We start from the raw sequence: 25,865 nt of genomic DNA, 5'->3' as shown, positions 1-25,865 counted from the left end.
GAAGGGCTGCGGCCCCGCACATCCGTGTCCGGGAGCCGCAGATGGGCGGAGCTAGGTGGGGCCGGGGCCGGGGCCGGGGCCGGGGCCGGGGCCGGGGCCGGGGCCGGGGCCGGGGCCGGGGCCGGGGCCGGGGCCGGGGCCGGGGCCGGGGCCGGGGCCGGGGCCGGGGCCGGGGCCGGGGCCGGGGCCGGGGCCGGGGCCGGGGCCGGGGGCACTGCGGGGAGCGGGCCTGGGCCTGGGCCCGGGCCCGGGCCCGGGCGGGCTGTCCGTGGGTCTGTCCGTAACGAGGGGAAACCGCCTTCGCTTCCGACAGCTCGGCTCGTCGTGCCGGGGATTCCTCATCGTGCTCCTGCGGCCCGCGGTCCGCCATGACAACCATCGGCGACCTCCCCGAGGACGTGCTGGTGGAGCTGCTGTCGCTACTGCCCGTCCGGGACCTGCTCCGCACCTGCCGGCTGGTGTGCACGCAGTGGCGGTATGTGGTGGACCTGACCACCCTGTGGAAGCGCAAGTGCCAGCGCGACGGGTTTTATCGTCAGAGCTTGGACAGAAGCATCTCTGACTGGAGGATCTTCTATATGCTCTGCCACTTGAAGAGAAACTTAATCAAGAACCCTTGTGCTGAAGGTTTGTTTCATTATTTATAATGAAGGACTAAGAGTTTCCGAACAGTCAGAATGAGTCAGTGTCCTGCATGCCTCAACTACTGCTGATGCTGTGGGACTACCCAGCTACTGGGTGGAGCTCTGCTGGGTCAGATTCACAGCTCAACTCCTGCAATAAAACTGCTCTAGGTAGATAGGTTGTATTTACCAATAGTTTGTGGTTTCAGCTAGAAAAATCTGGAGTCATAAGGCCCCAGTACTGCAGGCAGTGACAATTAATTTGCACTGCAAGTACAATGTGGTAGTGAAATGATCAGGTATTGGGATTAAACATCTGGGCAACTGGAGAACTTTTGTTACCAAAGACCTGATTTATATGACTACAGTAATTCTACTTTATTGCTCCTGCTGATATTCTGATGAGGTCAGAAATCTGCTGCCTACTGTCCTAGATGTTGACAGCCACATTAAAGGTAATGGCAGCATAATGACAGGAGTCACTTACAGCTGTAGGAAAAATACAGTGGATCTGAAAACACCAAGTAGCTTCCTAGAATTCTCCTGCTGTGATTCTAACAAAAGCTGAGATCCGGCTGGTAGCTGCAGTGAGGTCCTAACCCTCACCTTGGACACCTGTGTTTGTAGAGAGCTTCCAGCACTGGACACTTGATGATAACGAAGGAGATAAGTGGAAAATTGAGGATCTGCCTGGAGCTCATGGAAATGATATGCCAGACCCCACAGTACACAAATACTTTGTCACTTCATATGGGTAAGAACTGGATTCCAGTAATCTGGAACTGGGAAACCTGCTTCCTCCCATCTGTCTGAAATGGCACCGTGGTTAGAAGGCTGGTGGCAGGTTACTGAACCTTAGATCACCTGTGGGAAAAGGAAGGAACTTCATTAACCCTTTATGCCAATTCATTTGAAGAGATGGGTACTGCTGAGAGAATTGAGAATTGCTGAGAGAATTTAGCAGGTGCTAAATTTCTCTGCCTACCAGGAACTTCCTGTAACTTTTATAGGTAAGATAATCTACATGCGAGTCCTGCTTCTCCTCTCCCAAACGTGGTAGGGAATAGCTAAGGGTCTGGCAAACTTTATCAACTGCACTTAGATGACAAGGTCAAAAGCTCTCTAACCTCCAGGAGTGGTAGGTGTGTCACACTAACAACTTGTAATAAAAGCTGTTACCAGAGGAGGATCAACAGCTTTTACATGCCCTAGGCACTGGTTTCCTGTTACCAATATGTAAGCGCAGGGACTCCTCTTAATCCAGCTTGTACGTAACTATTCCTTTTATCTTGGGGTGAAGCTAATTCAGTTCACTTCCTTGTCGGGTTCTGGCTATGGATAAGGCAGGGTTTAGCTGGATCAGCTTTGTGGGCCTTCAGGATTTGGGGTGGGTATGAAAGCTGTCAGGGAAAGGACAGTGAGAGGGAGGAGATGTGTTGTGTAGAACTGTATTTCTATGTCTGTTTCAGGCCATGCTTCAAGTCTCAACTCATTACCCTGAAGAAAGAAGGCTACTGGAATCAGCTGATGGATGAGAAACGGCCTGAAATTACAGTCAAGGACTGGTAAGTGGAAGCACTGAAAATAAGAATTTCTGGCACTGGTCTAGAGGCAAGCTAGGCTTCTGGAGGTTTTCATGCTGTAAAATCAATTTTTTATTCTTTGGGGTTGTAGTTCTTGCATGAAGAATAAGCTAAATCTAAACTTACTCAGTGGATTACAAGGTGGCAATCCTGTTAAGGGCGGGATAGCTGTACGTTCTAGAACTTCTCTATAGCTATGGGGATGACATTCCTTTTCCTCTGCAAACAGGGATTTCCTTGGAGACTGCTTTTGAAAAATAAATAAAACTGAATGCTGTCTATAGAGCTCTGCTCCTTGATTCCTCCTGCCTCTCTAGGTATGCTGCTAGGTTTGACTGTGGGTGCCGCTATGAGCTCACGGTGAGGCTGCTCTCGAAGGATTACATCGTCCTGGAGGAGTTCCACCCTGAGCCAGTGGTCATTGAACAGTGGAGTGATGCCAAGTGGAGAGAGGTGAGCAGCAGCTCCAGAGGCAGGAGCTTTACAGCAGTGTTGTGACACGTGTGTTGCCAGTCTTACTTGGCCAAAAGTGCCAGTGGACTTTTCTCTGCTCTTTAGCCTCCTCTACTCTGTACAGAAGGTGAGTCCTTGCTATTGACAATGCTGAAGAAGCACTAGTGTCCTGAATGAGACAGGTGCTATTTTTAGGTGCCCAGCATTTTCTAGAGAGTATCCTGTGGGCTTCTGTGTTGTTTTAGTGCAGTCTTAATTGTTTCCTGGTTTTATGTAAGATTCTGTCTAAATAATTAAGTAACAAGAACACATTTTGGGGTTTTTTTGGATCAAAAAGCTGTTCTAAAACTACTGCATGGATAGCCAAGTATTGCAGACTTAACTTTTCTTAAACTGTTACAGGTGTTTAACTGGTTTGATTTGCTGAATGTACAGCATTAGATGTTACTTATACATGCACTTAATTATCAAGCTTAATGTCAGTTTAACTCAGAGAGGATTTTGAGGAGAAGGCTGAGTGAGAAAGGTTCCCCCCTCCCCCCCCCCCCAACAGGGTATGGTGCACTTTCATTGAAAGATACCTGGTCTCAGGAAAAGCTCATTCTAAGACTCACACACTGTAGTTTTCTGAGCTTCTAGGTGAGTGGTGGTTTATTTGGGCAAATTAAGAGGAATTATCTTTCTGTTCTCTCTAGATTTCTTACACCTTCCAGAATTACCCAGCAGGAGTTCGTTACATCTGGTTTCAGCACGGAGGCCAGGACACCCAGTTCTGGGCAGGATGGTACGGGATCCGTGTGACAAACAGCAGCATCACCATCGGGCCCCAGACATCATTATGAAGCACAATGTAAGGATTTGCTTTTACCTCAGGACTGTAAGCAAGTGGCCTCAGGTGCACTTTTTGCCTGTACTCTGTGGGTGTGTCCTAGCTTTGTCTTTCAGCTCTTGTTCACAGCAGGACTTCTGCAGGCCCAGCCCTTTGGAAGGGCTTCTGTCTTCATCTTCCATCCTCTTCTACCATGGATGCTATTCCAATTACTGGTGCCCTTCCAGAGAAAAACTGGGACAATTAAATATGAGATCTATCTTTTCTAGTTAATACATTCTTATGCTAACACACAGTCTAAAAGACACTTTCTTGTTTGTGGAACTTAAGAAAGGTAAGGCGAAATTATTTAATTTCAGATTACCAATGCTATCTACAAGGACTCTGCTACAGATTGTTTTGTATGGTATTTTCTTTTTCCTGTTTCAGCATCAGACCCTTCATAGCATCAGGAAACTGTCACCCCTTGTTCCTAAGTGCTGTGTCACTGGTAGTGAATTCCTTACCCTTTCTCTAAGTGTGTATAATCAAAATGGTACCTGCCTTCCTATCCAAAACGGTCCCTTGGTGTTTGAATAAACAGGTAGAGAAAAAGGAGGTAAGGAGTCCCTTCAGGCAGCTGCCTAACAACACAAGTACCTTTTGATTGTGCTGGGCTTTTCCCACATCACCTCTGTGCTTTCAAAGGACTTGGTTTGTACTGAGCAGTGTAACCCAATATAAAATGTTAAAGCAATGCCCAGCCTTGATCTATAGTGTTCCTACATTTGATACCTGGAGGAAGCAGGAGGTGCTGGACAGGCTGTTGTACCAAATTCTCTGACAAACAAGCTCAGCTCACTATGAACTGTGTCTGCCACCCTTATATACCCAGAACCAATGCTAAGGCCATGTTCCATCTCCTCTGACAGGCATAGGATTAACAGTGCTTTCCTTGCCTGATCTCTGTTAGGAGTAGATACTTGGCAGGTGTCCTTGCTGGACAGACAAATTCCACATTGCTAATGCCACCTCTGGGTGAAAGGGAAGAGAACAAGGTTGTACAGACTTTCATAGGAATTGGCAGAGTCCACATATGGGCCAGAAAAGCAATGGAAGCTCCACAGAAAATAAAAATACTTCCTCATTGAAGAAGGGAGCCTGGTTTTGACAGAACTCAGCCCAGTTCAATGGGGGTAAAACTTAGTATTTATTGAAGACTACTTGGTCACAGTGGACAGACACTACATAAGGCCTCACTCCCCCTTAACACAAGTGTTGCTCTCGTGGATCGTGTGACAGCTCCCTGCTGTCAATCACTGCCTGTGTGCAATGGAGCTGCCCTGTTCCAGTGAGAACTGGCCTGGTAATAAAGCACTGACTCCCCAGGGATGCACTGTAACAACACCTGTACTCTCACATGAGTCCACATGGGAACAGGCTCTGGCTCCCCATTCCAAGTCAGTTCTATATACAGTGGTAAGAGCACTTGAAATAAAGAGGCAGCAGCTGCTCTACATTCACCCAGAAGGCCAGCTGAAGAGATGGTTATCAAGATATGGTTTGTGAGAGATCTTACTCCGCTGGAAGATCAGATGAAGCTTGAAGGCAAGGAAAGTTTGAAATCAGGTGCCTTTGTGAGCTCGCTCTTCTACATAGAGCTGCATCTGGAGAAAGAAACAAGCATCAGTCTTCTTGGTATACAGGTGGGTGAATGGAAAAAAAAAAAAGCCTGCAACAGGCTGAAGAGGAAGTGCTTATACCTTCCCCCATAACCAAGTTTCCTATTTTACTATGAGGAGTCTTGCCCTGCCTTGATTACTGGCACAGACATCTGCAAGACTAAGCTCCTGCTCAGCAGTATTTAAAGTTGTTACACCACAGAAAACTGCAGAGCTGGTGTCAGAGCAGACAAAGTTCTGAACTGCAGCAGGTTCAGCACCTCTCGGTCAAAATGCTCTGCCCACCTTTAAGATGTCAGATGTCATGGTTTTCAGGGGAATAAGCCGGGGGTCATGCATGTGCATATCTTGCTCATCAGCGAGGATCCACGGGAAATCCTGGGGGCAGGAACACAAGATGTTACTGGCAGAACCCAGCAGTGGTGTAAGGTGAGCTCCTCCTCAGCACTTGTTTTGGGTTAAGTTGAAAGAGAGACAGAGGGAAGGAACAGGTAATTCAGACTTTTCACAACAAAACACTTACACACCTGTCCCTGACACTCAGCATAATTATCTTCAGTTACAGCATCAAACTATGAGGTCAGTCCATTTCACTTACTGCAAATGTGACATCTCACTTCTTTAAAAGATAACGCTCTCAGCTGTCCTTAGTTACCACGCCCAGTTCATTACACCAGCATTTAACTGCAACACCAGAACGCTTAGGGCATGGGTTTCCGTCCTGCCTTGGAAACCTAAAGGTGGGTCTACTACACCACAAGTTTCCATTACTAAGCAGTGCAGAACAGAATTCCATTTTGAAACAATTTTATACTTCACTAGCTTTATTTGTTGTGCCTTAGGACACTTAAAATAAATTGGCTCAGGAAAAAAGTTTCCGTGTATCTAAGCAAGGATTCTTCAAAAATAATCTTGTTTTAGAAAGTGTTTCCTCTAAGATAAAATGTATTTGTGCCCCCAAACCTACTTGTTACTTGAATTTTAGTCTGTCTTGCTCTTTGTACAAAATCAGCCATCTACACAGTGGATGGTGGGTGAAGGCTGCTTTTTTGCTTGATTAAATTCAAGTACCTATTCTACACACCTGAGTATTTCTAAGTGAGCAAGCACTGGGCAGTGATTATTGTTACAATCTATTTCAAGACTTGAAGCTGTCTGCAGGTGTGGCTGTGTGTGGCGAATGTGCTGTCAGCTCACCAGCATAAACCATTTCACCACATTTGAAGTACAGTTATGATGTGCCTCATGTGACACCAACCTACATGTTCAAATTATCTCTCAACCTTAGAGATGCCAAAACTCTGCACTGCCCAGTCTTTGCTCTGCAGCTTCTCACACAGAATCAGGTGCCCAAGGACATCACTTACCTTTATCACCTGGATCTTTTCCATGTTGCGTGTGGCAGCCTCCCGTGTGTGAACCAGAACTGTGAAGGTGCAACCTAAGAGAAGTGTCAGGTTCCAGCTCAGGGGACAGCTCCCAGAGGATCAGCCAAGCCAAGCAATGCCAGGCATTAGGCTGTTTGGATCCAAGTGACATTTACCTGGGGGGTTGTTGTCCAGCACAGCATCACAGACGCTGATTTTCAGGATGAAGGCACGCAGTAACTGCTCGACATGGGACAGCAGGGACTCAGAACTGTGGAGGAGACAGCAGTTGTTACTGGCATGCAGCAAAGGCCTGAAGTTGCTCCCAGAATATGTCCCAGGGCTGGCTGTTGGATGCCATGGGCAAGCAGGAGTGGAAATCTCACCTAATAGAAAGAAGAGGTGGCTGGGTGATCTCAAAGACAAATCTTTCCACGGGGTGGTGCTCTTTATCCAGGATTACAACCACAACTTTCTCCACATCGTTCTGCAGGAACCAAGACAGAAAAATCCCTTCCTTAATATGAGCTGTCTGCTGCCCAGTGTGCTTCACATACTTTGATGCAGTGGGAGTACACTCAGTTGTTGGAGCTCACAGCACAAGCCCTCATCCAAAACCTGAGTTCAGATTATTCTTTGCAATCAGAAAAAATGCTTTTGCAAAGCAATTTCTTGCTGAGTGTTAAGCTGCCAGCTTGTGGCTAAGGCTGAGGGTTATGAAGTGTGCTAAACTGTACGTTCCTCTAGATCCCGTTTAGGAACAAAGGAGGAAATGCACAGCCATCTCACTGCATCACTCTGGGATGGATACCAATGAAGTTAAGATACATTCAGACCATTGCCCAAACAGAGCAGCTTTGTACAACCACAATGTAAAACTGACCTAATTCCATTTTCTTCATGTGCATTAAAACTGTCTGTAAAGAGCAAGGCATACAAAACCTGCCAGCAGCCTCCTAGAATGCTTCTTTGGTCACACCTTTCTCTCGCAAAACCTGGAGTCCAGACCTACCTTTGCTTGCTGGCTCACAGCAAAGCATTCAAACTGTTCTGCCACAGCAGGTGCTTAAACTGGGATAGATTGTAAAGCAGAATGGTAGGATGATGTAATTGGAAGTATACAGACATATGTCCTTGTGTGGTATATGAGACAAGCAAGGCAGGGTTTTAACTGCCAGGAAAGGTTATGATATTTTTAGTTTTGTTAGAAACTTTTATCAGCTAGTATATTTTATATGGTAAATTTGTAAACAAATGTTGCAATTAAGGTAATATTTATGTTCTCTTATTTTCTATCAAATCCACTTCCAGTACCTTTGCCCAGGTCCCTGGTCTGAGCTCACCTTCTCCAGCAGCGGCTTTACACAGTGCAGTGTGTCCTGGATGTACTGGTTCAGCTCTGGGTGGCAGGACATCTGTAGCAAACACAGGGAAGAGTCAGAGCTGTGTTTGATATGAGCCAGGACAATGCTGAAAGGGAAGATTTAAACAGAAGTACCAGTGTGTACAAGGAATTCAAGTCATGCTTCAAATAGTGCTGAAAAATGCTGAGCTGCCCATTCAAACCAGCAATTCTTTCAGGGAAGGGTTAATCAGCAGATCACTGCACCCACACAGTTGTATATCAGGAATGTATACCCACAACAGCATATTTGGAATAGCATATTCCAGCCATCTTTACTTCCTAGGAAACATGCTTTCCTGTTACCTCACTGCACAGAGCTGGGGCAGCCTTCTACTACTGTTGTCCATGACCTGCTTGTTCCATGAGCATTTGCTGTATCCTCAGCTATGGGGCTGTTCTGTCATGACAGGAACTAAGTTCTCCTCAAAAATAAGGCTGTACATTAAACAACCACTTCCAGAGTGTAAGTTTTTTCTGGTGAGTGTTGACTGATCCTTCCTATTTTGCTTGTCCATGTGGCTGTCAGCTTCCAGGAGAATCTCCTACCTGGACAGGTACATTGTACTTTTTCCTCTTCTGAAAGATCCCAATAGGGTAAACTTCTCTGACGTACAAGATGAGGTGAACAGCCACTTCCAGGAATTCTGAAAGAACATCTGCAACAACTGAAAAACAGAAGTAAAGGATGCTGGAATAGGGTGGGGGGAAGCAGAGCAATACCACAGACTCAGGGGAATTTTTTTTTCAGGTATTTTTTTCTGCATAAATTTCACCTGCATCCTCTTAGTTGCAGGAACTTTAGGGATAGAGCAACCCTACAATAACACTCCCCCAAGCTCAGTCCTAAGGAGGAGCCTCACAAGGACACCAGTTGCAGCTTAGTACAACACATTACCTTGCCCAAAGTTAAGGTCCTGCCGTGTGAGAGTGGTCATCTTCCCCAGGCCCTGGAAGTAACCACAAAAGGGATGGTTATTCTCTGGCTCATTGTAGATACAAAAATGCTGCTGGCAAGGATTTTCTTGCTATTTTCTAAGTCCGTGAGAGACTTTTCTCTCTCACAGAAGAGGTAGCAGTTATGTTAACAACCAAACCACCTGCAACCTTGAAAAGTCTTGTTTATGGTATAGTAGAAAAATATTTTGACAATGGATGTTTTAGGATTTTAGCCAATCACTCCCAAGGGGTGGCTGATCCTTGTCCAATTAGACTATGAAGAAAAAAGTCTATAGAAGAGTTTGTAAAATAAATAAATAAATCAATCTTGCTGCACAATTCCTGCCTGCTGGATCTTCTCTCCTCCTCCTCCCTATGGCTGTGAGACACGGTGATATACCCTAGGGCCTAGGCCTGCAGTAATAATTCATCTAGTCAGTTCATGAAGCCATACACCACAAGACTCTGTGAGCCCACAGTGAGAAGTGTGAGCACCCCCCATAAGCACAGCACATCCTCAGGGATTACCAGCAGTGCACAAACCAGTGCTCACACCTCAGGATGAGAGATTATTCATAATTTAATTGCTGGGGTTTTCAGTCTCCCTTTCTGCGATACAGGAAAGTTCAGACAAATACTTTTTAGTAACACAAGAAACACTGTTTTGTAAAAGCTTCATAGTACTTGCCTTTTCTAAGCCCTATCTCCTACTATAACACAAGAACTTCTCGGGTCTTTGGGTTAATTCTAACACCACTGTGAACCACTGCTTGTCCAGGCTTGGAGCTCCATCTTCCACGGACACACCATCACACAGGTTCTCATTTGCTGCCACTGCCAACAGCTTCTAAGTTTCTCTCTGCAGTCCCAAGGAACCCAAACTCTGCAGAGCTACATAATTAAGTCAACATGGACTTCGTCACACGGGATTATGGAATACCTCAGGTTAGAAGGGACCCATAAGGATCATGGAGTTCAACTCCCTGCTCCTCGCAGGACCACCTAAAGCTAAACTATGTGACTTAGAGCATCATTCAGCTGCTCCTTGAACTCTGACAGGCTTGGGCCATGACTACATCCCTGAGGAGCCTGAAATTTGTGAGCTACAACGGGCAGCACATTATTGTGACAAATTGAGTTTCACATGCCCACAATCAAACAGCAGACACTGGAGTTCAGCTTCCAAACAGCTTTCCCGGCATAGTAGACTCCATGCCTTACACAATTTAAGCCACAGTGTACATAATTATCTATTAGAAATTTTGTTTCATTATTTTATCCACACTCTGCATGTAAGCAAATTCTAACCACTAACAGCAGCACTGTTCATGAACTGTAGAGGTCTTTAAATGCCTCTGGAGCATCCACCAGTAACTCAGGTGTCCTACAAAGACTTTTGATGAACCACAGATGTTCCAATCAGCTCTTTAGACACTGATTTTCAAGATGTTTCGGCTGCAACAAAACATGTCTTTCAGACCTACAAAGAATTTGTTCAGCCTTCACAAAACAGGGAGCTACTCTCACCCCCATTTTTTAAATCAGTTATACCACTGTATATATACAAAGACTTCCTGGAATATTAGTGATCTGCTTGCTACACTAAATAAAACTAAGATAGTTTAGCATCCCAGTCACAGTGACTCTCAAATTAGTACAAAAGATCTACAGAGTATCATAAACAATCTGTGTTTTTAGAGGTTTAGGTTCACATCATCACAAAGTTGGAACTAAGCACCACACGCTCAAGGACTCTGCAGGCTGGGAGATAATGGAATCACAGAACAGTTTGGGCTGGAAGGGACCTTAAAGCTCATCTCATTACAACACCCTGCCAGAGGCAGGGCCACCTTCCACTATCCCAGGTTGGTACAAACTCCATCCTTTGGACACTTCCAGGGATGGGGCATATAATGCAACTGTAATCCACCATCCTCCCCATGGCTATCACCAGAGCTCCCGCACTAGCCCTGAACAGCCGGCACAAGCCACCCCAGCAGCCCGGACGTGCCCTGCCTGCGCCTGGGCTCCCAGAGTCACCGCCGCTCCCTCGCCCACTCCGGTGTCTCAACCGCCCGAGCAGAAGGGAGGGCGGACGGGGATGGATCCCTCGAGCGCCCCGGTCTCGCTCAACGCACGACATCGCCTTCCTCAGTATTCCCGAGCCCTGGAACCGCCCGTTCACCACTGCTCCCTCACGAAACGGGGCTTCTCGCACGGCCCGCCGCCCCCCACTGCCGCCCAGGGCACCCGCCGACCGGCCCCGCCTCAGCACGGCCACCTGCCGCCGTGTCTCCCCCAGTCCCCGTGTCCGCCCAATGCTTACCCCCTCCCCGGTGTCCCCCTCCCCGTGTCCTCTCTCGACCCGGTGTCCCCCCCGGTCCCTACCGGGCCCGCCGCGCGTCACACCCCCCAAGCTCGGGGAGTGGTGGCGGCGCGTGCGGGTGACGTCAGGGTGGGAACGGCGGGCGCCTCCCGGCGGGCGGGAGGAGCAGGCGCAGGGCCGATCCCGCTGCCCCCGCGGGGTCCCGGCACCCCCGCAGCTCCCCCGTCACGGCGCGGCCGGGGGCTCGGTTCAGGGAGCGGGGCACACTGAGCCCCCAGCAGGTCTCCCTCCCCGTGACCATAACGCGGGGAAACCCCGCGGGAGCGGGGAGCCCGCCCCGCCGCGCAGGTGAGCGGAGCTCACCCGCCGCCGCCTCCTCCCCCCGGGCTGCCACGCCTTTGTCTCCGGCCTTTGTCTGTCCCGTCCGTGCCCGGGGCAGGGACTGCTGCTGCCACCAGTACCCTGCGCTATCGCACCCACCTCCTCCTTCGCGCCGGGCACCCCAGCACCACGCACCCCTGGCATACCCATGCACTCCCCCTGTGCCCCCCGCCGCACACCCCGAGCCCCTCCCAGCCCCACCTCCTTCCGCACCATGCACCCCAGTCCCTCGGGATTTCCGACGTCCCCGGTTCCTCTCCACATTCCCCCACTGCCTTCCCACTGTCTCCTCCTCCTCCCCCTCCTCCTGCCCCTCCTGCTCTCGGGTTTAGACACCCCTTGCCCCCCGCAGACCTGTCTCCCCTCCGCCGCTCGCACAGCTCTGCCCTGCCCTGCCTTGCCCTGCCTGCCGGGCTCCGCCAGATCGGGACCTCCGGACAGGTAGGCAGCGCTGCTCGTGCCGTGCTCACCCCGCCCCGGGGTTGGGGGTGGATGCTCCGCCGAGCTGATTCCCCTCTGCTGTCGCAGGGACTCGGGAGGAGTAGGGGACAATTTCCCACTTTCCGTGCGCCCCGGAGGAGACAAAGACATGGGGTGATGGGGGACCCCCGGTCCTGCCGCCGTCGGGATGCGCGCAGAGCTCCGGTCACGGCGGTATCGCTAAGCGGTGCGAGCGAGCACCGAGCTCGGACAGCGCCGGTGCCGGGGCGCGGTGCCTTCGGCCAGACCTATTGTCACCCGTGTTGGGGAGCGGGCTCCGGGCTCTACCGCTCCCGCCGCGGTTCTGCCACCCGGGTCGCCTCTGTGCCCTGCGCCGTGTGCCTCGCAGGGATGTGCGGTACGGGCTCTGGGGCTCACGTCCCACTGCCCCACTGCGGGTCACTCCTGCGAGCTCCCTCCCCAGATCGCTCTCCCCTTCCTTGGAAGCAAGGTCGCCTCGGACAGAGGCACCGTCCCTCTCGCAGGGCCTGAGCCCTTCGCGCACCCCAGGGGTATGTCCCGGCTCCGAGCCAGAGATGCCGAGGAGTGACGGAAGCTTTTCCCACCGAGTCATTGTGTTTACAGAGCCGTGCGCTGCCATGCACCTAGCCCCTGGGTACCCGAGGCTTGTCCTCTGCTCTTCCTCTGTTACTAAAAGTGAGGTCTCATTTCTGAACTAAATCAATTTGGCATAATTTAATGGTTTATTACAGCTAGTAATTAATCACGTAGAATTTAAGTGACACTTACCAATTCACACCTGAAGTTTTCTGTCAACCGGAGGGTTTAATGGAAGTGGTTTTGTATTCCCGTCTCCTCTCCCTTGAAGGAGGCATTAATTCTATATGTATGGTTCAAAGTGAGAATGTCATGAAAGGAAGAATGTTGAAAGCACAGCCTGCCTAACTGTTCTGCCAGTCAGGACACATCCATGACTCTCTCCCAGCGAAGATCAGGGCAAATCTGCCCCATTCTTCCCTGTCACGCTGGCAAGTACTTTCCGGCCAGGTGAGCAATGACCTTTCCTGTTGATTGTGTCCCATTTGTCACCTGGCATTGTGCACGAAACTGAAGAGTCTTCTCTGCCATGCTGACAGAAGCAACTATATCTTGGATGCTAATCTCAGGTGCATAGCTATTTTAATCTCATTATTGGGTAGACTCTGTTTGATAGCAGGTCGCCTGTGATGGCTGTGTCAGCCACGCCGTGAAGTCCCAGAGGGAAACAGAGCAGAGGGTACTGCATATTCATTCATGGGCTCCTCTTCCCCTTCAATGCGGTGACTTGCTGGGCTGCTCTGTCCCTGGCGGATGTTGTGCTGGGAAGCTCTCAGGGCAGGTCGGGCTAGGCTCAGGAGAAAGGGTGGCGCAGCTGTGGCTAGGGGCATGTAGTGACTTGAAGGTGCCCAGTGTCGACCAAAACCTCGGTGCTGGAGCTCAGCAGGGACTCAGGCAGCTCACAAGCCTGGGCTGCAGGAGAGGGAGTTCCCTGGGTTGTGCTGTGTGAACAGATGACCTCTCTCCTGATGAGGAGGGTAGAGCACAGGCTGTCAGCCAGAGCTGATGGGTGAGGGGAGTCCCAGCTCCAGCCCTTCAACTGATGTTTAGTGCATTAAGTTTCAAGTGGTCACTGGATACAAATTGCCCCAGGGAGAGGCTGTGAAGGCACAGGGGCAGCTACAGCTACTACTAAACCCCCTGCAAGCTTGAATCCTTATGTCCTGTCTCTTGTGCCACTAATGCAATTGGTATAGTACTGAATTTGGCCCTTTCTATAGCTGGAGTGCTGTCTGGGGATGGCAAAAGTGAGAGAAAACAACACAGGTAAAGGAAACCAAATGTTTCAAAGGGCAAGGGGGGGATTCAGGTAGCCTAAATATCTGCAGAGAGGAAATGTCTTGCATCACAGTCATGAGGGACAAAGAAACTTTGGAGTCTGGTAAATATGAAAGGCAAGGTAGGAGGAATGGTGATGATGGAAACAGGAAACCTAAGAAAGCAGGACAGCTCTGAAAAGGAACACAAAAGTACTGAAGATCTGTGAGCAGGGAATTCTGCTGTTCTGTCATTCCAAGGATGTCTGGGACAGCAGCAAAAACAATTAAAATTCTTTACAAATTGAGTCTGCAAGAAGTGTTGGAAAGAATAAAAGTGTTAGTACTTTTGCCCTGGAGAGGAAAAGAGAAGGGTGAATATTACCTGCCTGCTTTGGAAGACCCTAGAAAGCTGAGATTGAGCCTTTGGAAATGGCAAAGTCTCTCGGCAGATTGTTTATGAAGCTTCCCAGCATTTGCCTCCAGAAACAGAAAAACAGATGGAAAGAGACCCAGCAGGGAAGTGAAATCTCATTTATCTGCACAATGCCATCCTCCTGGCTCCAGCCAGCTCTCTGCATGTCAGCTACCATAGAGCCTACCCCATCCATTCTGCTCCAGGCCTTCCCAAGCCCATCCATCACTCTATGGCTTCTTATTTACAAGGAGCCTGGCACATAAAGCTGGGTTTATTGTCTTGTCATCCCTGCCACACAGGCACATACACACAACACCCATGTAGATGCCTGTACACTTTGTGTATTACTGCAGGTTGGGATTGTTTGGAGTCCAGGAAATCTTTACACGTGTCTGCCAAAGTCTGAGCTTTTCAGAGCCAAAAAGAAATCTGGCCCAGCACACATGCTTGGATCCAGCTTGGTTCAGCCCTTGAGCATACTAACTGCATCAAGGATCTTGAAAGTCTCTTGGTTCAAGGGTTTTGTTCCTCTTGGCTGTGACATGAAGAACATATGTGAAAAGTTAAAGCTAGGACTGTCAGATATCATGTTTTAAATGAGATATGTGAATGAATGTAGATGATCTGATGTTCCTGCTTTGTCAAATACAAAATAAATACACCAGGGGCAGTTTTGGAGTCTATTTCAGAGCCAAGGTGACACAACTGTATTTATAGGGGAAAAACATGCGTTTATTTCTGTGTACCTGCTCAGCGCATGGCTGCCTTGCAGGATTACAAGCAGAGAAATAGCAATTTATATTAGTGAGTCCAGAGAAGGATGCTTCACACAGGGAAAGTTATCCAAGATGCAAACACCCCACCCCACCCCTCCCCCCCCATTTTCTCTTACAGGATTGTAACCATTCACTACTAACCCAAAATGGATCAGAAATAGCGGCTGGAAGACAGCACTACAATTCACTCCCCAGTCCTGAGTCTGTACTCTGGGCAGCTCTAAGCCCTTATCTTTGCTGTACAGGTGTTTTTGTGAGAGGCAGATTTGCTAACTCAGGTGGTTTGTATCCTGAGGGTCTGTAAAGGCAGTGCAGGTAGAGGGGTGGAGCAATAAGGATGTAGGTCTGGTGTTGTGAAGAACTACAGGGGCAGCTTAACCTGGCAAATACTCCATCTATTTCCCTTACTAATATATGAACCCAAAGAAGAGCATGAATTCTGGGGCTTTGTTGTAACATGTGTGTTTGTTTACAGCAATTTAGAAAAGGCAACTCCTTACAAAACCAGACTTCTTTCTGCCTGGTGTGTGTCTCAGGCAGATTTTTATCCTTTGCAGGCTGCATCAGCAGGGTGAGAACCTTGCTGTCACCTACATCAATGAGCCCAAGGCTAGCATGGGCTTCTTTTGTGGACTGTGGTCCTGCTAGAAAAGAGGGTGAAGTTTACTTTGGTGCTCAGCCATTGAGGAACCTGAGCACTGAGAGCTAGGGATGCTGTTATGTTATCTAGCTGTCTTCTGTAAGTGTGAATTCTATAGGGTAAGAAAAATTAAGGAGGTATGAAGAGGTTTCTGGAATTAAAGATAGATCAGGATATGGAAACAAGAGGTTAGGAGAAAGCTGGGGCTGCTTTGCCTCTAGCACGGCAGTGTTGAATTAACCCAAAACTTGTCCATGCACTGGTTTGGTTTAGCAAACAGCTCAGATCTCCCCTGACAACAGTGTAGTACAGGTATTTATCTGCATTATTATTGCAAGATTCCCAGTGGCACTAACGCAGCATGTTAACCTGCCCACTCTGCCAGTGCAGAGATGAGGCAATCTGTGTCTCTACCTGCATTTTCATCCTGGTTCATGCCAACAAGACAGCTGAGCAGCTTAAATAAATGTCCCCTATGCTTTGAAGCAGACCTTCTGCTTAACTACCCTGCAGCATTTAGCTGCCTCCCACCTCCCACTGAAAATCAGAATGTGTCTGTCAGGTTCACCATCAAAGGGCCATGTCTGTGAAAGTGAGATTGGAGACACCCTTGCATTCTCTTTGCACTTGTTCTCTTCTCTTGGTATTTTGCATACAGATGAAAAGGTAAGATGCTCTTTATAGCTCTTTGAGTTGTTCTGAGTGATGTCTTAATCCAGTTGGTTTGCTCTGGTTCTTAAAGAGAAAACCCTAGGCAAAAAACAAGGATCCCATGGTCTGGGGAAAAAACCAAATGACCCCATGCAGAGCTGTGTGTTGCTATTTGTTCTACCAGTTTTGAAGAAGAACTTCAAATGCTTTTTTTAGTAGATTTAGTTGTCAGCATAGTTTTTCTTTGTTCCAGGTAGTTGCCAATAAAATAGTATTTCTAGTGTTATGCCTTCAGCAAGTGAGCTTCCCAGTGCCTCCTAAATCAGTCCTCAGGGAACAGTTTTTTGCCTTTTATGGCCAGTAGAAAGACCTGCTTTTTGAAAACTGCATGAAAAGAAGGTCCCTGTGCTGCCTGCCTCTTTCCAGAGAATGGCTGAACTGAAAACTTGTTCCCAGGCTATGAGCAGCAGCAGAGAGGAATCTTGGAAAGTCAGGATTAGCTAGTGGATGCATTAGCAGGCTTTTTTCAATTAACAGGATGAAGGCATCTCTCTCTAAACTCCAGGATGCTGGGCTGCTGTGATGGCAGAGTTTTCACTGACTCAAAATTCTCCACATCTGTCTCTCAGGCTGAAAGAAAAGAGGAAAGGAAGAGCCAAGGCTACTCCTAGGGTATCTTCTGTCAACTCCACAAAAACTGGAGTCAGAATTGGCCTCAAAGGCTGTTACCTGCTGCCCTTCACAGGTGACAATGGCTGGTAAAGCAGAAAATCACCTGGAGGAGGGAGTATGAGCCCTTGTAATTAAGCAGCAAAGTGGTTCTCCTGGTGAACAGATGGAAATCAGGTGCAGCCAAGGGCTAACGTGCAGGAAAGACTGGGATGAGGTTGAGTGAAAAGCTGTGGCTGTAACCCTGTGACTGTATTTCTCAAATGTAAGCATAGGCCTGGTTTTCTGGCAGTCAGTATCCCAGGGAACTCTGTTTTTAAGCATGTCTTCATGCTGCCCAGAGAAAGAGGGACAGTCTGGAAAAGCTGCACTAGAAATACTGCAAATCCCTTTCCCCATTTTGTGGGAAAGGGCAGGGGAGATTGACTTAATTAGAGAATGCTCTGGCTTGTGCAACATCCCAAGCACATGTCTTGTAACACAAGCACATGTAACACAATCAAAAGGATGAAAGAAGACCCTCAAAAATATGACAGTGAAGCACAATGAATGAGAATAGTCTGCAGCCACTGTGCTGGTGGACTCAATGAAACTTGGTCTCAGTGTTCTTGGGACTTAAATTACCCTCCCAGTGACAGCCCTGCCTGGTGACCTGTGCAGGATCAAGGAAGGAAAGTGGGACAAGCTAAAGAAACCTCAGATTGCCTCTCTGCCCCTTGGTCCTTAGGCCAGCATCCCCTGCTCTGCTGACAGCCTTTTTATTTCCCTGCTATGCCATGAGATATCAGCACAAAATTTCTAGTGTTTTTTCTTCCTTTGACCAATTTCAGTCACCCTGAAGCAGTATGCAAGCATGTGTAGAAGTCTCTGTCTTGAGCTGCTCAGGGCTGTTGCTGGTCCTGTGAGGCCATCATTTGCCCCCAGTTCTGTTCATTTTGACATTTTCATTGCAAGGAAACCAGCTGTGAGGAGGGGCCAGTGCCCCTGGCCCAGGATGCCAACCTGGCAGCAGACAGCCCTAGCTGGGCAGCTGGTGTTGTGCCAGGCTCAGGAGCTGTGGGCAGGAGCCAGCCCCCCCAGACCCTCAGATGGTGGCTGTGAATAGGAGGGTAGGGGGGCTAGTGAGGAATCAAAGGGAAGTGTCCTACTGATTAATGGCCTCATTTGCACATGAAACTGGGACCTCTCAGCCCTGCAGGCCCTGCACGCCCTGCACATGTGTCTCAGCCCTGCACATGTGTCTCAGCTGCCGTAACCAGGGCCCCGGAAAAGAGGAGATAAGCAAAGAGAGAGTAACTTGCTTCCAGCTCAGGACACCATAATGGTTTTCATCTAAGTGTCCTAGGATTGAATCTTGATGGCCTTTACAGGTCGTAAGTGTTGGTTGCTTATTTTTTTTTCTTTTTTTAATTGCAGGTGAGACAGAGCACCCATGATTATGGAAACTTCTTCCACCTTCTATTCTTTCCTTTTCCTGTGTGTGCTGGTTCTTTCTAACATCAGTCTTGCAGTCTCCCTCAACCCTGGCGCAAAGCTCAAAAATGCCCCAGAGAAGAACAACCACCTTCAAAACCAAGAGATGTGGCTGCAGCAGCCTAGAACTGGGCACCATCACAGGCAAGGCTTGGCCAAGAAGCAGAGGGTCCATGCCATTCCTTCAGGAGGGCAGCTGGCTGGGGAACAGACCCTCAAGATGGGCAGTGGAGCTTCAGCTGTGGAAGAGCTGGTGGCAGAGAGACAGCCAGCAGCCCTGAAACAAAATAAGGATGTGTTCCTGGGGTTTGAATTGCCATATCCTGAGAGGGAAAACCAGTCCCCGGGCTCTGAGAAAGGAAAGAAGCAGAACCGAGAGCATCGTCGACATAGTCGCAGGGACAGGCTCAAACACCACCGAGGTATTTGAGCTCCAAGGGAAGCTGGGGCTGTTGTGTCACTGGGAAATGCGTGTCTCTTGTGTGAGGGCAAGAAGATGCAGATGTGGTGGAGCCACATGGGTGTGTGGAGGGTGTGGGGTGTGTGCCTGCTCTAGGGAGACATCTGCCAAACAAAAGAGGCACAAGAAGAAAGGGGAACTGGAGAACCAGAGAACTTTAGTGCTGGCTGCAATTTTGTTAAAATGACCTGGTTTGTCTTACAGGGGGAGTTCTGAGAGTCCCTAAAGCTTGAGGGGTTGTTTTGGGGTGGCCTGCTTTGTTGGTTTTTTTTTTTTTTTTCCTTTTTAGCAAATGGCCCGGTTTAGGAACAAGTATTTCCAAGCCATGCTCAATCTCTCCACTGACTTCAAAAAATGACCAGAATTAGAAAGAACACAAACACCTTATTTTGCTTTGAAGACAAGTTTCTTCTCACCAGAGCTTGTATTCTTCTATGTTTATGCTGAACTACAAAAAAAAATCAGATTTTGCGTATGTGAAATCGCACTGATAACTTTAAAATGTTGCTTGTGTTTGACTGGGACTGCTTTCCTTTGCAGGTCAGGTTGCGGGTGTGTCTCTGTGGTATGAGCTCAGTGTGGTAAACCTTGAGTTCTGTTAAAGCGAGGCAATTTGTGTCAATCAACACTATGTGACAAGTTGGGTGTCACATCCTTGAGTTTCATCTATCACTCCTCCCTGCCTCAGTAAGAAGAGCTCTATTGCTTTTTCAGGGGACTGGCTAAACAGCTTGTGTTAGCAATATAGGAGAGTATACAACAAAGCTGGTTTGAAGCAATATTTGCAGACTACAAACAGGGCTTGTTTCTTGAGGTTAACTTAAGGTCTATATTTAAATTAATACTTATGAAGAAGAGGGATATATCTGTGAAGATAATAATTTCAAGTTAGGTAAGTCCTGACTTGAGATAAATTGAAATAACTCACTACTAAAATCAAATAAGAATATATTCACAGGTATTTGCAACAGCTTAATCCATTGGTTTAAAAATGGTTAAACAGGTATATTTTGTACTCTTGAGACCAGAAAAAGACATCTTTTGCTTCTTAAGCAAGAGATAGACATATCTTCAGGAAGGTGTGATTACGTATGTCTCAAACGTAAAAATCAAGCTGCATATACTCTGGACCCGATTTATCACTGCAATAGCTCATTACTCTGTTTTACAGTGGTCTAAACAGCATCTCAGGGTCATGGAACAGTGGTTAGCGACTGGATAAAATGTGAATTTCTTTGACTCGAATCTGTCACACAGAGAAAAGGAATGAGAAAGGTAATGCCACTGTACCTGTTGCCCTCTGCAGGGAAGACTCCTGATGCTATGCCAAGCTCCCTGTACAAGAAACCCAAAAGCTTTGAAGAACAGTTTCAAAATCTTAGGGAAGAGGAAGCTACAAGTCTGACTCCCACCATGCTCCTCATTGCTGCACTGGACACAGCTGTTTCCACAGAAGAGCCTCCTGTTCTTCCAGCCACTTCACCACGGTCACAGGTAAAGAGACAGCTAGGAACTGTTCTGTACCTCCAAGCCTTGCCTCTCCCTCATCTATCCAACTTCACTGAGCTTCAAGGACCAGAGAGACAGTAGGAGCCCTTGGCTGAAGAGCCAGCATGTCCTAATGCTCACTGCTCACCTTTTGTTCTCACACAGAAGCAGTGGAAACTTCCCTCTTGGCTTCAGCCTCAACAAGGGAAAACTCTTCCCTTTTGAAAATGAGATGCTAGGAATCCCCAGTGGATAAGACAAGAGTGGAGGAGGGAGGGGGAATCATAAAGCCTTTTTAATGTCTAAAAGCACCATGAAAATTTGCAACGACTTCAGTGTCTCTACAGAAGTGTAATCCGTTGCCTGTCTGGTTTTTTTTGTGGTTTGCAGGCCCACCTCAGGCAAGATGGGGATGTGATGCCCACCTTAGATATGGCACTCTTTGACTGGACTGATTATGAGGATCTCAAACCAGAAATGTGGCCATCTGCTAAAAAGAAAGGTGCTAAACCTCCCTGTCCTCTTCCCCAAAAGTCATCCTGTAAGGCTCGTCTACAGGTAGTATTCACAGATGTGCTGAAGGACATGAGATCATAGTGGTGGGGAAAGACGGAAGCAGCATAATGCTGACTGTGTTTTGTGCTCAGTTTCAGAATGTTTCTCATTTTGGATGCATAGTTGGAGGGCAGAGGAAAACTGATAAATGGAGAGTTGAGAAATAAGGAGGAGATCAGACTATGAAAGTTTAGAGTTCAAACTCTTGAAATTTGAGGCTGTTTCTACCCTGGAACAATACACTCTCCAAAATGAAAACACTAGCATGACATTTTCTATCAGCATCTTTTTTTTTTCCATAGAAAAGCACCGCAGTAAGAGCCCCAATGGTGGAAATGAAACCATGACAGCTGAAGGAGAGCCATGTGATCACCACCTTGACTGCCTCCCAGGTCAGGATCAGCTTGGCAGAGTCATTTCTCCAAACATGACGTGTTTGAAATCATGCCCAGGTTTTAAGACATGCATCCTGATTTCTACTACTGATAGGAAGTGGTATGCATGGGAAGGGCAGAGGCTCTCTAGGTGTGTTGTGAGACCAGGTGATGTCTATACGATGGAGCTGTCATGGGTGCCAGTAGCCCTACAGGTAAGGGGATACCTGAGCTGTGCTGATCCCTGGTCCTGTGTTGCAGGCTCTTGCTGTGACTTGCGTGAACACCTCTGCAAACCACACAATCGAGGCCTTAACAACAAGTGTTATGATGACTGTATGTGCACTGAAGGTGAGTCCAGCTCTTTGCTCCCTGTCTCGGTTTAAAAGACAGGTGTCTGCCAAGGAAGGTGGAAACATCCCTTGGAATGGAAAATATGACCCCCTTCCCTCCAAATTATTCTAACTTTGAAATTACAGGGCTTTCAGGCCCTGTATAAGAGAAAAGGAATAACAGTTCTTTACTAGGATGTATAACAAGGCAAGTAACAACAACAACAGCAGCAACAACAAACAGAACCAGAGACCCAGTGCCGGCCTCTACCGGCCGCAGGCGCTTTCCCCTCGGTGCAGTTCCACTCACGGCCGGCAGGGGCGCTGGTGGCTCCCGGCCGGGCAGGGCAGGTGCGGTGATTCCCCGCGCCTGCAGGGGGCGCTGTGGCGCGAGCTCAGCTGCCTCTCCCACACATGGTAACGCCGGGCACAGCCGGCAAGAGAGAGAAAAAGGGGCTCCTGCTGCAAACTCACGGGGGGTAGCTGGTCTTAGTGCCCCTCTGGATGGCAAAATGGACTGCAGCAGGAACCTCAGAGCAGCAGGCTGGAACAGCAAAGGTGAGCAGACTCCCCACAGTGGTGAATCGAACTGTAGCACTAAGCCCCCAGCTGTGGAAAAAGCAGAAGCAGCGGGGGATCCTGGTGGATGCTGCGTGTTGGGCTGAAATGTAGCAAAAATCCTGAAGCAGTGGCAAGAAACTGCAGGGGCTGGAGGGGGGATTACTCCTTTGCACAGCTCACTGGCAAGGAGTGGCCCGGCCGGGGTCCCAGCACAGCACACCACCGGCTCTGGGCTCCCAAGCAACAGAGGAGAGAAGCAAACCAGCAAGCCCTAGTCACAGTGCCGAAGAAAAAAAAACCACGAGGGAGGGAAGAAAAGAGAAAAGCAAAAACTACAGGGCGACAGGATCTCACGTCAGACCCACTGTGCTGTGTGGCTGCCGAGCCAATCACCCCCACCGGAAGGAAGTGCAGCCCCTGGTCCCCAACCCCCGCAGGATCCTGGGCTGCCCCTCACCCATCGCAATATTCCTGGAGCCAGGGGAGGCAGTGACCATTTCAGACACAAAACAAAGACAAAACCAAACATGGTTATGGGATATAAACCATCCCCAAGACACTCCCTGACTTTGTAGTTGGCAGTGTTGACTTGGAATAGTGGTTTGTATGTGAAAGTGGGGGCCAAGCTCTGCTGTTCTTAGCCTTTCTCTGCCACTGACTCACAGTGTGACTATTGAGTCTTCTAGGATATCTTGTTTTCCTTCTTGAAAACAAAGATCCTGATGTCTACCAACCTATCAGAAGAAGCCACAATATATTAACATTTCAGTGGTGCTTTCAAGTATCACAGGCTATGAAAACAGACTGTTTTGTATGACCTTGTGCCTAACATGACTTTCCCAAGTTCATTTCAACTGAGATTGTAGCAATTTAGTAGGTGTGGGAAAGACTCAGGCTTTTGTTTCTTAAAACTATTTCTGAAGAGTCCACAGCAGCCCTTACTAGGAGGTGCATTACGAAGGTGTTAAAAGCTACTTTTCTAGTCTGAACATGTTCAGGATCAGCTCCAAGCACTGAGTCTCATCTGCCAGAACAAAGCTCTCTTTGCCAGGTTTTGTGACCTGCATTAGGTACCCAGTGATCTGACCAGGCTGTTCACCTACTTTTTACCCAGTTAAAGGGGTAGCTTTCCCGGAGTTGCAACGTTAAATGATAGTCTTCAACTTGGGCGTCTTGTGTAACACCTCAAGCTCCTAATCAGAGATGACTTTCTGATAGATTAGCCTAGAAAAGTGTTTCTGCAGTCCCTAATGAGGCTGCCCCAGGCCCTGCTTTATCTTTAAGCTAGTTATAAGTTGATAGCAAATGTGCATCCTGTGTAGCATAAAAAAGATCCCCAGAGATGGAAGATCCAGGTAAGATAGACAAGAGGCTTAGATAAGAGCAGAGCTCTGATCTTGCATGCTCTCCTTCTAGGAGGCCAGATTGCCCTGGGGTGATTGGTAATGAGGGACACAAACCCAACTTTTTAAGGGAGCTGATTGTCAATGTAGCCCAGGGACATGATTCCAAGAGACTGCTCTGTGACCTACGACATCATCTGGGTCTCCAGTGTATAATCAAGGACAGTTTTAGGCTGTCTCATTACAAAAGCTATAAATCCTCAGCCTCCCCTGCTCTGGGGATGCTGGCACTGTTGCTATCTGCTGCCTGCTCTGGAAGTTAAAAGAGCTGCAGCTTCTAGAATGATCAAATCAGCTCCTGCCAACCCCAATGACAAGATCCTGCACTACTGAAAAGCAGAGTTTTCATGAGAATTATTTACCCATAGGCTGTACCCTGTCTGGCCCAACTAGCTTTGCATTCTGGTCTAACAAAGTCAGACAAGAAACACCATAAATCAACATATTGGTACGAGAAACCAACTAGTTACCATGACCAGAGGTTCCCATTGTCTTCCACTGCCATGGGAGAATATGTACTCACGGTTTTTACAAATAAAATGCTTTTTTTTTCCCCTTCGTATTCACCAATGCTATATTAGCTAGCTTCCTTCAGACCCTGCACATTGAGCATCTAAAACAGAGAAATTAAAGGAGATGAGCAGTGGGCTTTGGATCAGACCTCCCAGTAATAACACTTCCAAGTCTCTTCCCTTCTCTCTTGAAGTTTCAGGGAAATAAATAGCAAGGGGAGGTCCCTAGTCATCGCTGCTGCACATTAAATCTATAGTAATTTCCCAATGGAGAGATCATTTAGACAGTAATGGGAAGTAATAGGGGGAAACCAAGCAAGGCTTCTATAAAATCACTGGAAACAATTGGAATAATTCATTGGTATTTCAAGAAACCAGTGAAACCTGCCTGAACCAATGAATCCCAAACCAGAACAGTGAGCGAAACAAAATGCTGGTGCCCGGAGAGCAATATACCCTGTCTGTGTGAGGCATTTCTCTGCCACCCTATTTGAGACAGCACTGGGACTGTCCCCAGTGCAGCAGGATCTGAGGCAGAGAGATAGTTGGTGTTACTGCTGTAGTGAGCCCTGGTCCCTCCTCACTTCTACATGTCTTTTCCATAGGGCTACGCTGTTATGCCAAATTCCACCGGAACCGAAGAGTGACCCGGAGGAAAGGGCGCTGTGTGGAGCCTGAATCAGCCAATGGAGAGCAGGGATCTTTCATTAATGTTTAGGAGGGTGGGACTCCTGCCTGGATGGTCAGGAGTTGGGGTCAAACTGTTTATACCTAGCAATGGAAATTAGAGAAAAAAGTTGAGCAAATGATGGAAGCTGCAGGCTCTGAACATGCCAGGTCCCAGCTAGACTGAAACACATGTTCATTATAAATAGAGTGGCATCAGCCTTTCCTAGAGTGGGACTGCACTCCCCCTCCCTTCCCTCAGTACGTTCCTGCCATTGAATTGAGTCCCCCTCTCCCAGTTAGTAAGCAATGATCATGACTCCCATTCTGATGGTCCTGCCAGGAACAGGCTCTGCAGTTTCATCTCCTTAAGAGAGGCGAGATGTGGAAGATCCTTCAGGGCAAAGGGGATATGAACTTAAACTTTACCCCTTAATTATTGTTTGAGAGTAAAGGTAGGTAGATCCTCCTTAAGGACTGGAAGTTCCTATAGGAGAGGAAATTTGTAACATCCAGGTGGAATCAAAGATGGGAAATGGATCAGCAGGAAGCTGCCTGCCTAGGTGAGAGAGGACCCACTGGAAGACCTCTTGCTCTCTCCCTTTTTCACTGCTACAGACATATTCCCTAGCTGTTACACACTACCACTTCCTACCTGTCATCTTTGGGACCATCCAGTCCCACTCCATCCTTCCCTCCTTTCTTGCTTTCAGAGAACCACCTGGTTTCTGCAAGGATGTGGCAAGACATCCCAGCCTGTAGCTCTCACTCATTTAGCTGTCCTGCCAGGTATGTTATTTTTAATGATTATTTTTAGGAGCTTTCTGGGGAAGTGATTAGTTTTCCTAGTGAGCCAAAAATAAAGTTTTTGGTAACAGGAGATAGGGACAGGCTGTTCCGTTGTAGTAAATCCTGTGACATGTTGCATGTGTGTTTCCATGATATGTAAATAAAGATATGATGGATATCCTTTGTGCAACTCTTCTGCTTTTTTGACTGCACCCAAGGATGGGGAGGAGCCAGAAAAGT

General features: G+C 48.0%; 3 protein-coding genes across 7 annotated transcripts; 2 read left to right on the top strand and 1 right to left on the bottom strand.

The window, feature by feature from the left end:
- Positions 1-4: 4 nt before the first annotated feature.
- Positions 5-8,388, top strand: LOC125336963 (F-box only protein 44-like). 3 transcript variants are annotated; one of them, XM_048326148.1, is made up of 7 exons: positions 5-55; positions 314-627; positions 1,251-1,377; positions 2,093-2,188; positions 2,524-2,659; positions 3,355-3,509; positions 7,828-8,388. In XM_048326148.1, the coding sequence occupies exons 1-6, from the start codon at positions 42-44 to the stop codon at positions 3,499-3,501; spliced, it is 834 nt and encodes a 277-aa protein (XP_048182105.1). In that variant the 5' UTR covers positions 5-41; the 3' UTR covers positions 3,502-3,509; positions 7,828-8,388. The 3 variants fall into 3 exon arrangements, with proteins under 3 accessions (XP_048182105.1, XP_048182104.1, XP_048182103.1); XM_048326147.1 differs by having other exon boundaries at positions 6,555-8,388; XM_048326146.1 differs by lacking the exon at positions 7,828-8,388 and having other exon boundaries at positions 3,355-4,335.
- Positions 4,654-11,998, bottom strand: MAD2L2 (mitotic arrest deficient 2 like 2). 3 transcript variants are annotated; one of them, XM_048326156.1, is made up of 9 exons: positions 11,919-11,998; positions 8,817-8,868; positions 8,468-8,586; positions 7,860-7,931; positions 6,903-7,003; positions 6,693-6,787; positions 6,517-6,590; positions 5,435-5,527; positions 4,654-5,134 (listed from the first exon to the last, which is right to left on the bottom strand). In XM_048326156.1, the coding sequence occupies exons 2-9, from the start codon at positions 8,854-8,856 to the stop codon at positions 5,093-5,095; spliced, it is 636 nt and encodes a 211-aa protein (XP_048182113.1). In that variant the 5' UTR covers positions 8,857-8,868; positions 11,919-11,998; the 3' UTR covers positions 4,654-5,092. The 3 variants fall into 3 exon arrangements, with proteins under 3 accessions (XP_048182113.1, XP_048182110.1, XP_048182111.1); XM_048326153.1 differs by lacking the exon at positions 11,919-11,998 and adding an exon at positions 11,766-11,784; XM_048326154.1 differs by lacking the exon at positions 11,919-11,998 and adding an exon at positions 11,246-11,285.
- Positions 11,851-25,803, top strand: DRAXIN (dorsal inhibitory axon guidance protein). The gene is made up of 7 exons (XM_048326145.1): positions 11,851-12,005; positions 18,429-18,907; positions 20,252-20,439; positions 20,824-20,935; positions 21,291-21,380; positions 21,624-21,713; positions 24,776-25,803. The coding sequence occupies exons 2-7, from the start codon at positions 18,445-18,447 to the stop codon at positions 24,886-24,888; spliced, it is 1,056 nt and encodes a 351-aa protein (XP_048182102.1). The 5' UTR covers positions 11,851-12,005; positions 18,429-18,444; the 3' UTR covers positions 24,889-25,803.
- The last annotated feature ends 62 nt before the right edge of the window (positions 25,804-25,865 follow it).

Source organism: Corvus hawaiiensis, chromosome 22 (genome assembly GCF_020740725.1).
Source record: "Corvus hawaiiensis isolate bCorHaw1 chromosome 22, bCorHaw1.pri.cur, whole genome shotgun sequence".
NCBI classification, from domain to species: domain Eukaryota; kingdom Metazoa; phylum Chordata; class Aves; order Passeriformes; family Corvidae; genus Corvus; species Corvus hawaiiensis.
The sequence above is the reverse complement of the archived record's forward strand: the minus strand, read 5'-3'. Positions and strand labels throughout refer to the sequence as shown.